Source organism: Pholcus phalangioides, unplaced genomic scaffold (genome assembly GCF_987345545.1).
Source record: "Pholcus phalangioides strain wild (caught in Gottingen) unplaced genomic scaffold, Ppha-v1.0 ptg000007l_1, whole genome shotgun sequence".
In the NCBI taxonomy this organism is placed as follows: Eukaryota; Metazoa; Arthropoda; class Arachnida; order Araneae; family Pholcidae; genus Pholcus; species Pholcus phalangioides.
This window is the reverse complement of record NW_028301600.1, coordinates 60,866,829-60,879,806: the sequence shown is the minus strand read 5'-3', so window position 1 is coordinate 60,879,806 and position 12,978 is coordinate 60,866,829. Positions and strand designations below refer to the sequence as shown.

General features: G+C 35.5%; 1 protein-coding gene across 2 annotated transcripts in view; it reads right to left on the bottom strand.

Moving 5' to 3' along the window:
• Window positions 1-257: 257 nt before the first annotated feature.
• LOC149085582 (uncharacterized) overlaps window positions 258-12,978 on the bottom strand; it is a 33,663-nt gene continuing 20,942 nt past the window's right edge. Inside the window, exons 2-4 of one of the 2 annotated variants that reach the window (XM_089233710.1) lie at window positions 7,804-8,469; window positions 4,088-5,343; window positions 259-3,865 (exon numbers count right to left, since the gene is read on the bottom strand). In XM_089233710.1, coding sequence (XP_089089836.1) covers window positions 3,140-3,865; window positions 4,088-5,343; window positions 7,804-8,308 — 2,487 coding nt within the window. In that variant the 5' untranslated portion in view covers window positions 8,309-8,469 and the 3' untranslated portion in view covers window positions 259-3,139. Of the gene's footprint in view, window positions 3,866-4,087; window positions 5,344-7,803; window positions 8,470-12,978 lie in introns of both variants that reach the window. The other variant, XM_089233711.1, reaches the window with a different exon arrangement.

Here is a 12,978-nt window from a genome sequence, read left to right as displayed (position 1 = left end):
TGTAGAAATTTTTCAGCAATTAAAAAATATTTAAAACCTTTACTTTCAAATTCTTTAAGCTGTTTGTCTCTATCTTCAACAGTTTTTTTTTAAATATTTTTTTCAAAACAGGTACAAACTGTTGGATCACCCTGCATATTTTCCATACGTGTGAATGTTAACTCGTTTAGTTTTATAAACTATTTTCAATTTTTTTTCTATACGTTTTTGTTTTATGAATGAATTAAAATAGAAACAATATAGAAGAAAACATAATTATCGATTGATCACATTCAATTTTATTTTGGCACAAATATTTTACATGAACATTAATGAAACATGGTGGCTGTTATCCAGAGTTTGGTACACAAAGATGAGATCATCCAGCAGTCAAAAAAGAGATTGTGAAAGTCAGCTCGCTTACATATATGTATATAATATACACAAACATTGAAATGCTGATTATACAGACATTAAATGCAGAAATATAATATAAATGCAAAACATAAAGCATTATTTTTTGTTTTCGATTTTTAATGATGAACTATTTAGATGCGTATGTGCGTTACGATTTTAAAGCATTTGCCATCTATGATGATTCGGTCTTATGATTTTCGGGAAGTTTATTTTAAGCTACATTAATTTCCAATTTTCAAATATGGACGCAATATTGCTGCAATGTTTTTGTTCCAATATTTCTGTATATAAATAGTATATGTATACATAACCGTTCAGTACTTCAAGTATCAGTAAAAATCCGTATCAAAATTAGATTCGATCTCGATCACGATGGTTCCGATATCATTTTTTTTCATTATTTTTCATCATAAAAGCATTTATAGCTAAAGAGGAGCTGCGATTATTGGCACGCAGTAGAAATTTTACCTATACACTTTCCAGTGCTCGATATCTTATTATGACAAGTCGTTTGTAAATGAAATTTCAAATCGTGATTTTTATATACGATACTGAAGTTCATAGAGTGAAAAATCTTTATGAAAAACACGAGCGCAAAGGTTTCTTTTACAAACGACATGATGTAGAATATATATATATATATGTTGCATATACATAAAACCATTTTTTCAATCGAATTATTTCGCATTAGACGGCTTAATTGTAGATGGATGAGAATAATGTTTAAGAAGAGCGATCATCAATAAAAAAAATTATCAAATGAAATCATTTTAAAAATACTCCGGATTAGGATCGGAAAAGGTAATATATTTTCAACCGAAAAAATGGCATCTTGCTTAATTTATGGATGCCACATAATGAATGGCTTTTGACTACTGGTATTGATTTTGTTCACACTAATGATACGGATGAATGATGGTTATTTAGCTAATTAGCATGAAAAATAAAAAATACTCAGTATTCAAAAATCAATAAATTTTTTATTAATTATTGAATTGTTAGGATTAATATTCTTTCACTTTTTTGTTTGTGAAAAATATCTTTTGAAATATGTATAGAATTAAGTATACGAGTGAGAGAGTTCGTAAGTTTAGCAGTATGATAAACAATAGCAATTAGTTAACCATTAATGAAAAGAATAATGTTTATGAATTGTAAAGTTCATCATAGCTTACAAATTGTAGACGTGGATAATTTAAAAAAAAATCTTGCTATATGATTTATCATGTATTGCATTAAATGAAATTAGGAGTGACGTGGAGAACAACATTAACTACACATTTTAAAAACTTCTACAAAAAAAACAATCTTGGGTAGTTTACGTCAGTCCACCAATACTTTATGACTATTTGACTACATAAATTTGCAGGTATATATATACATATATATATGTATACTCGTATTTACATTGCATAGCGTTTCGTAAAAATACAGAAAAAATATACAAACCATATTTATCGGAGAAAAACAAAGATGAAAATAGCATGCGTAAAAAGGTCCACGAAGCCAGCTTCACTGAACTCAATAAAATATACAACGCCGTACACATGGGTTTAACATACATTCGAACAACACGTTGAAAAGCCCTTATACATGCTAATTTGAAAAACAAGAAACTTTGAAATATACAACTCTATTTTTTGACATTTCATCGGGTTATCGACAGCGGAAAACGTCTGGCTGTGTTGAGAATGATTGGTAATTAATGTTTACTAAGGTGATGTTATAACTATAGTGGAGCACGTTAAACATTAACTCAGCCGATCGATTGTAAATGGAGATTCCAAGTCTACGCTTTCTCTGGGTAAACGAGTTTCGTGGAGACAGATTAAGACGTTTTGCGCTTTACATAATAAAACTTTTAAAAGTTCGTCAAAACAGCAGAAAATTGGAGTTTTATCCATTTTGCAATTATTCTAATTCAAAACTTGGTGGAATATCTATAGTGAAATTATATGTATATAAAAAAAAGTATTAAATTTCTTATTTCACTAAAATATCTTCTAAAGTAAGTCCCAATGACGATTATTTTCAATGAAAATTTCATAACAAAATATCATGAGATAATTGCATCTCCACATTAATACAAGAATAAACTATGATTTAGCTTCATAACTTCAGGTTTTTGAAAAGCTGTTAGGAATTTTCATTGACAAAATTTATAAGAAAGCACTTTTTCATTAATATCCAACATATCACAATACTTTTATGAACACTCATCTGATTTCATTTCATACTTCACCAACAATATGGGAAGATGTTTTAACGTTATATGAAAATGCTTAAGAGCAAGACACCAAATAATACCCTTTTGGCTCCAGGCAATATTTTATACCAATATTGACAACAATATACAACAATCAGATCAGAAAATTCTTATGACATTTTTTCTCAAATTGACAAAGTAGAGCTCAGGTGTATTGAATGTCAACCTGTATGAATTATAAACTTGACATCTCTAGAGTCAACGTCTGACGAGGCTGGTGAGCAGGTATTATCTCACTAAATATCTCACACCATGCTTCAATCAGTCGTGAAAACATGGACGCTTCGATTCATGTTTTATCGCTATTCACAGGATAAAGGGAAAAATATTTCATGTTCTCTTCAGAAATATTTTAAAGTGTATACCTGGTAAATACATTATTGAGAAACTGAACTGATTTTGGAGCGAATTAGAATTAACTCTAACTATACCCTGTATGATGAAAAACAATGCACAGTACATTAAGCATTAAATGAATCACGAATGCTGAGTGCCATTGTCAGATTCTGCGGAAGATGCAAGCGAATAATTAGCTGAATCTCTCCGGTAATGCCGATTCAGGGAATTATTGACCATGACATTGTGATGTTGTGGAGATCTAATAGTTGAAATAGCTGAACTTCCCACGCTCATAGCATAATCCGGTTGTTCAGTGAATGACGTCAGTCTAATATTTGTTGCTCGTCCAAAATTTTCGGATTTTCTAGACAATAACGGCTCATCGGTATGGTTACGTTGCATCATTAGTGAATTGTTTGGTTGTCTAAAAAATTTCTTCGGTTGAGGTACCAATGGTGGGGGAACTGCTGTTCTTTGCAGTGACATACTTTTCCACGTAGGTCTATGTATAGTTCCGAGAGCTATGTTCTCAAGACTTGAAGCCCTTTTGTCCCCAAAACTTGCGGCAGAATGCACACCACTCGAAGATTCACTAGTACCTTTTTCAGGAGAAGTGGACGATTCACTAATAGAACCTGATCTTGGTGTTACATCACCATTGTCTCCTCGAGCAACACCAGAATCTGTGCTGCGCGTGCTCGTGGATGGCTGGCGATGTACAGAAACAGGTACACGCAGGTGACCACTAGTGCAACTCTCATGCTCAACTATACCATACAGATCCTGATCTAAGCATCCTTGTGGAGAAGGGAAGTTCTTGTAGCTTGTTTCACGGGAATCAGTTCCAACTCGGGGCCAAAGTCTCTAAAACGGAGGGAACACGGAGTTAGAGATCGAAAAACTGTAACGTTTCATATATTATATATATATATATATATATATATATATATATATATATATACCAATTTTTTTTTTTTTTTGAAAACAACAATAAGAAAATTCCAAAAAGTTATTTCTAAGAAACAATAAAATAAAGGCTAATATAACACTTGATATACTTAGAAATGATATCTAAACAATATTTACCTGTGCCACGTGATCTTCACCGGTTCCGTCTTCTCTAACAACTGTCATATCTCTGAGGGTTGCGTAGTCTCCGTCATCAGAGTCAGATAGCTCTTCAAACTTTACATTTTGCTTCTTAAACCGACCACCACCAGCCTTAGGTGACTTCTTGAGTGATCGGGAGCGTTTGCACGTCGCTGTTGATCCGATGAGCCCGTCTTGAAATATAACTTTGTGTTTTGCACCGGGTGATTTCCTTTGATTTTTGTGCCACGTTCCTCTTTCTCCATCCTTGGGAGGTTGAGATTTCGGTTTCAGCCAATAAATGTCATCATCTTCGGCGGGTGACAAAAGTTTAGGCATTGGTGCTGTAGATTTGTGAACCACAGACAATATGGCTTTTTTAGAATCCCTTTCACGTATTTGATAAGTGTGCCCATGATCAATGACCAGTAAGGGAGCTTCTTGACCTCCTCCTCTGAAGCCATTCAATTGTAGATCAACTGCGGCCGCCATCGAATCGAATGCCCATCGCTGTTTAATAGTTAGAATTAACCACAACACAATCCATAAAAACAAATGTACAATTGTTCCCATTACAGCAGCAAGTATTACACCATCAAGACTTCCACAGTAGACTAAAGTAAAGTCGTACATGAGTGGTCCACCACATACAATGACAGATATCAGACTGAAGAAAGCCAAAAGATGAGGAGCTACACCCCACATTCTGCGAGATTGTTGCTTCCACCTTATTAGATGACACTGTATTCTGGAATCCAGCCACTCTTTGTATTTTTGCAGTCCATAGAAATATAGAGCAGTTCCAGATATTGTTAAAACAGCACTATACAAGAGGAACGATAAAACAGCAAACTTGACATTGAGTAAGAGGGTACTAAACCTAAGTAGAACATCACGAGGTCCACAGACGTGCACTTTGTATAACACGGTGAACCCTATGAAAGTCAATACTTGTTGCACAGCAGTAAGGAACAGATGAAAACTAAATAAGAATCCAAAACATTTGTTGATATTCCAGAAAACTGCAGGATATCTAATGGCGTAGATAAGAAGAGCTAAAATATAGTTTATGAACTCTGAGGAGACAACAGCATTTTCTTCTGTCAATACTTCTGACCGAAGAACAGTTCTTGATGGTTCATCACCTTGCTGTCCCCACACTTCAGTTTCATTGAGGGTTTCAAGAAAACGCAAAGTGACCAATCGATCTCTGTGAGGGACAAGAAAATCCAAGTCTGTGCGCCATATTGTACCTGGCAGAAACAATAACAATATAAATATAACAATCCATTCATGCATTACAATTATAAAACTCTTGAAAAAAACATACATCACCAGCATAATAACAAATAGCACAAGATTTCTTGTGTGTGTGTGGATATTCTTTAGTTAATTTTTTTTTCGCTAGAAATATACATGTAATAAATCCCATAACCAATATATACACCTTAAAAAACATTTAAAGCGAAGAATATTCCACAGATGAATAGAATAAAATGTGAATTGGTAACCTACAACATTTCTAACAACCAGGCCTGATCTAAGGCGGGTATGGCTTGTGCAACTGTATACAGTAAAAATCCACAAGGAACACAAAAATAACCATTAGTGAAGAAAATGCCAACACAGATAATAATAAAAAATTGAAAATTACGCTATTTAATATCTATTTGGTGCCTATTGTAGTTTTGTACACAAAATAAATAAATAAAAAATTAGCGCTTGGATCGACTCTGCTAACAACTCAGTATTAATTTGGAGACGGATATATAGAATACAATCGCATTTGACAAATAGAACGATTCAGTTAAGTCCGAAAATTTAGTTGCTGGATCATGATTACTACATTATTATAAAACTTGGAATCTATACGCTCTGAACCTATCTTCTGAATAACTGTTAATGTGATACATAATGCTCACGGAAGTTCATTATTACTGAAAAAGTTTCTGTGTCAAAACGTAACTGATATCAACGATTCGCTCACCAAAGTTATTCCGTTTAGTAATTATTCAACAAACTATCAACATCTTGCAAGTATGGATTACTAGGCATCGAGTTCCACGATTAACATAACCGGAAATACGTGATTTAAAATGTGGATTCACGAAGCTGTAATTACCTTCATTTCTGAAGCTTGACTTGAATGTGAGAAATTCTCACGTTATCGATTTCGCAATTAAATTCATCGATGCCAAGTCAAATAAAAACGGAGAGAAAAATCTCATTAGATGCTAACACTCATCAAGAAACACCCTAGTTTAATCAAGATATAACCTGCGGATAAAAAAAAAGGTGGGAAAATATGCGTCGAATGCTCCTCACATGAAAATAAATCGACAATTCACCCCCCCCCTCCCCTCCCCAACGTTGTCTCTAGAGATATTTCGAGATTTTCATAGCAAAAGAAAGTTTGTGTCTTAATTAAAATTGGGGAATTTATTTCTTTAATTGCATATTTGGAATTCCGTAGCTAGAAAAAATTTTCTTAGGTAGATAAAAGGGCAGAAAAAAAAGCTAAGATACGAGAGTGAATGTGAGATGAGCAGCATTTTCTAATTGCATTAACTAAAGCATCGCCCACAATAGCCTCATCGAAGTAATTAAAACCCTCGCCTTCATATAAAATCTCAAGCATCATTAACCCTCGAAAATCATTACTATCTTTTCTGCAGCATCACGTCTTTCCCGTGAATGACCATTACGTGAGTATAAAGCCATTTCATCTCATTCCTTCATTTATATGTTACGTCTTCATTTCATACTCGCTTATGAAAACTCACCTCATTAATATGATTGTTATTTACTTATTCCTAATTGTTTATTATTCCTTTTCTACAACAGCATGACAACATGCTATTTTTTCTCAGTCTTTGTTAGCGATCTTTACAAAGATAAAGTAGATAACTTCATTGCTCGTCAAGACTTCTGTGTATTCTCTGTGAAGGGTTTCCTCCCAATTAGGCAACTGAAAAGATTTAATTAGATTACAGTAGGGAACCTTAAGTTGACTTTTTCTTCTTCTTCTTCCTCCTCTTTTTTCCAAGATCTCTTTTATTTGCTTTTTTTCCGGTCGGTACGTGGCCAATAATGTTCATGAATGGGTCTTTTGAACCATCATTCAAGTTCATTGTGAAAAATGGATTACGATCTGCAAGGTCACCATCTTACGTAAGTAGTTTTGCCCTGTCAGTCAGACGAGATAAGAGCTGTCTGTTATCTTTGAGTGATTAGCTTGGGACCCCTTTACCTCATGAAATATTCGCAAAGGGGTAACAAATATTATTGTAAATACATTGATGACACATTTCATTCAACATGTTTGTGAACCGTGGCTTTTGTTTGTACTATATTTGTTTTAAAAAAAAATTACGTGGATGCGCTCAATTTTATTTTTAAGCTCACGAGTATCAAAATTTATAAATTATTTGTATGAATGGCATAAAGTTAAATAGATTGCAATTAAAATCTAAAAAAAATGAGATGGTATTTGACTTAAAAGAAATTCTATACTTATGCTTAGATGGCATATACTGTATTTGGTTTGTCTGCAAATTCTAAAATGAAATGAAAGCGAGGAACAACATGGTCAGTATGCTTTCAAGAATAAAGTTCCATTCCCGGTGGTATAGTGAATCTCTACTTACTCGTAAGCAGCTCGATTTTCAAAACTAAGTTGACAAAAATTACGCGTAATAATTTAACATGCTCACCTTTGCTTAGAAATCCATGCTTTATCAGTTGAGCTTCTATGAGCAGTCTTGGTAAGAGAAGACACATGGAAGCAGTCAAATGTATGAGTGGTGCAACTGGACCACCATGTTTCCAAATTGATTTGACCCACCGGAAGCACCTTCTCCGACGTAAATTCTGGTAAACTACGTTGTCAGGCTCTTCATCTCCAAGTTTATGACCGTCATTAGCATAATTGCCTACTTTCATGAGAGCAGAAATAACAAAGAATGGCATGAGGACAACAGCCGCTCCTATGAATGCTACGTAAGCGTTCAACTCGAAATAGGGCTGAGCTTGAGGTGGCCATGGAAGAGACACGTAACGAGTGAATCTCTTTATGCTGCTTGCAATAATATAGATTTGAAATGCCAAAGCGAGAAAACAATACCAAACTGACCATTGGCTGTTAACTCGAGGTCTTTGGCAAGCAGACCCATGCCGTCTTCTTCCTCTTACATATGAACTTGAATTTGATCCTGCCATGGTCAATTAAAAATATAATTATGCTGAACAGCTTCAGTTCTTTTAGCAACTACTTTGTACACCGCCGAAAAATCTCGATGGGGAACCAAATTGTCCCATAATAGTGGATATTAGTAAGTCACCAGAGATCCTTTTAATATGCTGAGCCTGTAAGTTTCAGCCTAAAAAAATAAGAAAAAGAAAGGCTCTTTCATTTTCTTGACTATCAAATTCAGATTTATAAAAATTTTATCTGACATAACAATTTGAAAATTAATACCGAATCATTCACTTATTCATTCACTAAACAAAACAAAATTACGCAAAGGTCTACAGATCCATATAAAGTTTTTCATTATCTTTTATTTCTCACATCATGGGTTGTATAGTACGATGATGCCATATTCAAGAGGCTGGTGAAAACACAATTCGCCTTGTAAAAAGAGGTGTGCCAGTGTGAGAAAAAAAAACTGCTTCCCTCAGCAGTATTTTTAGTTTTAAAAGTTGAAAAGAGGAAAAGATGGCAGCCGCTGCCACAAGAATTCATTTCTCATCCTCCATAAGACATCTAGTGTAAACAGACAGTTGCCAAATTTACAAGCTAGTGTTGATTTTGTTCTATTGTACTTACCGACTATTTGGAGTGCTATCTGACGTGTCTTGTAACTGTTCGTCGTCAAAAAAGAATACAATGAGCGTAAGTGTCACTCACCTTATACAGAATCCACAAAGTTTCTCTTTGTGTTCCTGTATTTTTTTCCCCCATCTTCATTTGAGAAACCACACATTGGAAGTTTACAGATAATGGCAAAAATAGTGCATACGTGAACTATTATTATATATAAATAAACTGTTCTTTAATTTTTTTTTCGCAATCAGAAAATTCACCAATGTCAGTAAATTTTCTTGCATTAGTTTCGAAGAAAACATTCAACGGTTTCCATCCATTCAAACATAAAAATTAAAATTCAGGGTAAAAAAAGTTCAGTCTATTCCAAATTAACCTTTTAATTGGCAAGCATTAAAATAACAGGAGGAAATTTTTTTTTAAGAAATTGTTTTTTGCTTCTAGAAAAAAAAATGTTCAGCTCCTAAGAAATTTGGCTGGCACCTAAATGTTTTTGCATTTTTCAAGCTCTGGTCCATGTACCAATTTTGGTGTGAAAAAAATCGAAACTTGGATGCCATTACATGACAAAAGAAAAATTGTCGCAGTATTTAAAATAATGTGGGAAGCTGCACTTCAGGGTGCACAGCACACTGCATTTGTAAACTGAAGAGCCACAAAAACTGGTACAGGCATGCGTATGCAAATAAAGAGATATGGAACCAATCAGAGTACGGCGCTGCGGTCGGCAACGCCTATATAACACAACAAGTGTCTGGCATAGTTGTTAGATCGGTTACTGCTGCTACAATGGCAGGTTATCGAGATTTAAGTGAGTTTGAACGTGGTGTTATAGTTGGCGCACGAGAGATGGAACATAGCATCTCTGAGGTAGCGATGAAATTTGGATTTTCACGTACGACCATTTCACGAGTGTACCGTGAATATCGGGAATCCGGTAAAAAATTAAATCTACGACATCGCTGCGGCCGGAAAAAGATCATGCAAGAACGGGACCAACGACGACTGACGAGAATCATTAAACATGACAGACATGCAACCCTTCCGCAAATTGCTGCAGATTTCAATGCTGGGCCATCAACAAGTGTCAACGTGCGAACCATTCAACGAAACATCATCGATATGGGCTTTCGGAGACGAAGGCCCACTCGTGTACCCTTGATGACTGCACGATACAAAGCTTTACGCCTCGCCTGGGCCCGACAACACCCACATTGGACTGTTGAGGACTGGAAACACGTTGCCTGGTCTGACGAGTCTCGGTTTCAATTGCTTCGAGCTGATGGACGTGTACGGGTATGGAGACAACCTCATGAATCCATGGACCCTACATGTCAAAAGGGGACTGTTCAAGCTGGTGGAGGCTCTGTGATGGTATGGGGCGTGTGCAGTTGGCGTGATATGGGACCCCTGATACGTCTAGATACGACTCTGACAGGTGACAGGTACGTAAGCATCCTGTCTGATCACCTTAAGCATTCCGACGGACTTGGACAATTTCAGCAGGACGATGCGACACCCCACACGTCCAGAATTGCTACAAAGTTGCTCCAGGAACACTCTTCTGACTTTAGACACTTCCGCTGGCCACCTAAATCCCCAGACATGAACATTATTGAACATATCTGGGATGCCTTGCAACGTGCTGTTCAGAAGAGATCTCCACCCCCTCTTACTTTTACGGATTTATGGACAGCCCTGCAGGATTCATGGTGTCAATTACCTCCAGCACTACTTCAGACATTAGTTGAGTCCATGCCACGTCGTGTTGTGGCACTTCTGCGGGCTCGCGGGGCCCCTACACGATATTAGGCAGATGGACCAGGCTTACTTTTGGCTCTTCAGTGTATGATTTACATAGATTTGAATAGTATAAAAATTTCATTTATTGTTTGCCCACTTACTTTTCCATCAGTTTGTTGAAGTATTTCAACAATATTTCTCCTTCACACATGGTATTTCCCTCCAAAATGCAAGGGTTGAAAATCGTTCTTGCTTATCTTGTCAAGAAATAAGAGACGTGTAACTTCGAGCCACACATTCTGCTGGTAATTATAGAAACTTAATAAACAGCTTACAAGTAAAAATATATTGTTTAGGAGTTGCTTAGAAGTATCAATGCCGAAAGGACCTAAAAATACACAATGCCTTTATTTGAAAAATATAAGAAACTCGTGTGTTTCGCAACACGGCCAAATAAAGGGTTAACTGACTATAGGTCGCTAGATGTAAGTTTCGCAGGCACTATGGCTCAACACTATAGAAGTTTTATTCATCGCAACAAAGAAAAAATTGAAATTCACCCTCTTTTACTACTGATATATAAAAGGATACCATAAAAGAATAAACTTTTTTTTTGTGTCTTTTACGTACACGGAATGTGAAATAAAGTCAGTATAACTAAATAAATACGTCTGTCTGTAAACTGTGAGTCTGCCCATGATAAAAAAGCCATACCCGACTTTTAGAGTTGGATTGAAATCACAGGGTATATGTGAATTAAATTTTATAAACCTTGTATAAATAACACTAATATATGAATCTATTTCTTAAAATATTTTTTCATTCTATCAATCTTAAACAAAGGATCACGTAAAGTACACTGAAACGAAGTCAGACCTTTTGGGAATTGAAATAGTTATTTATGAAACATTTCTTTGAAAAAAACTAAAAAAACTAAATCATCTAATATAAAGTATCTTCTAATAAATATTACAATTCTTCAGTTTTTTAATTATATCAGGTTCGTTCTTGAAAAAAAGTAAGGCTAAAGTAAGGCAGCTACTAGAAAGCACTAGTATAAATCGGATATTTCATAGTATAGCACATTCTATTGGAATCCCAAGTGCATATTAATAACATGGATTACATCGGCAATACGTACGTCTAATCAAATGATTTGTACGCTTGTATTAATCCGTATATGTCTTATGTATCTTGTCTCCTTTAAACTATACCAACATTCGGCTTTGCTGTTTGGCTACATATTCGAAGCCCTCGTTAGCGCCAACTCTGGACTATAATCCATAGGTATCTGCATTCGTGATTATGAAACGATTCGAGAACTCGAATCAGTAGAGCTGATGAACGCAGATAATGATAGGTGAAGTTCTAAGCAGTTTCTTGGGATTCAAAAGCAGATTAATCCCTGTTCTGATTAGGAGTCGAGATTTGTATCGGAAGTCTTAATAGTTAGACATTTGTCGCGGATTTGATCATTTCGATCATTTTTGTCGCACCACGGTCATTTTCTGCACACGAGGGCTAATTAGACCGGGACCTACAATTTATTGCCGATTCCGAACGGCAGGCTTATTTTTTTTTATACTTATCGAGAGGTTGGTGCGTTAACCCCTCGATGGAGGACTCCCTGCTGTCGCGGATTTTACATCGCACCCCTCATTCACGAAATAAATACGCTTACATCATGTAAACAGATTTAAATTTTATTCTTTAAATTTGAATATTTATTTATTTTTAAATCTGTTAAAGAGGAAATCTGAAAATTTCAATACCACAATTTGCATAGTGGAAGAATTATAAAAGGGCGCGGTAGCCCAGGTCGATAAGATACTCGCCTAAAGTACCAAAGGATGTCCGAAAACTTTCCTGACGCAGGGGTACAACAAAGACGGCAACATGACAGCAGAAAAAATTGCTACCGAAGGGAGTCCCCCATCGAGGGATTAGCGCACCAACCTCTCGATGAGTAGAAAAAAAGAAACCTGCCGTTCGGATTCGGCAATAAATTGTAGGTCCCGGTCTAATTAGCCCTCGTGCGCAGAAAATGACCGTGGAGTGACAAAAAATGATCAAATGAATTAGAAGATACCAGAAACGCTAATGTCAAATTCAATGATACATCCAACCTCCTAGGTGAAAAAGTACAAACCAAGTACTTGTTCCATGACAAATATACATAGTTGACGATCAATAATAATTTTGTCGATTGCGACGACTGTTCCCTGCATTAATGTTCGCTAATATACTGTATATCGATACCAATAAAAAAAATTTAGTTACATTAAGGTTTGGTTTTAGTAAGAAGAAATTATATGCAAAT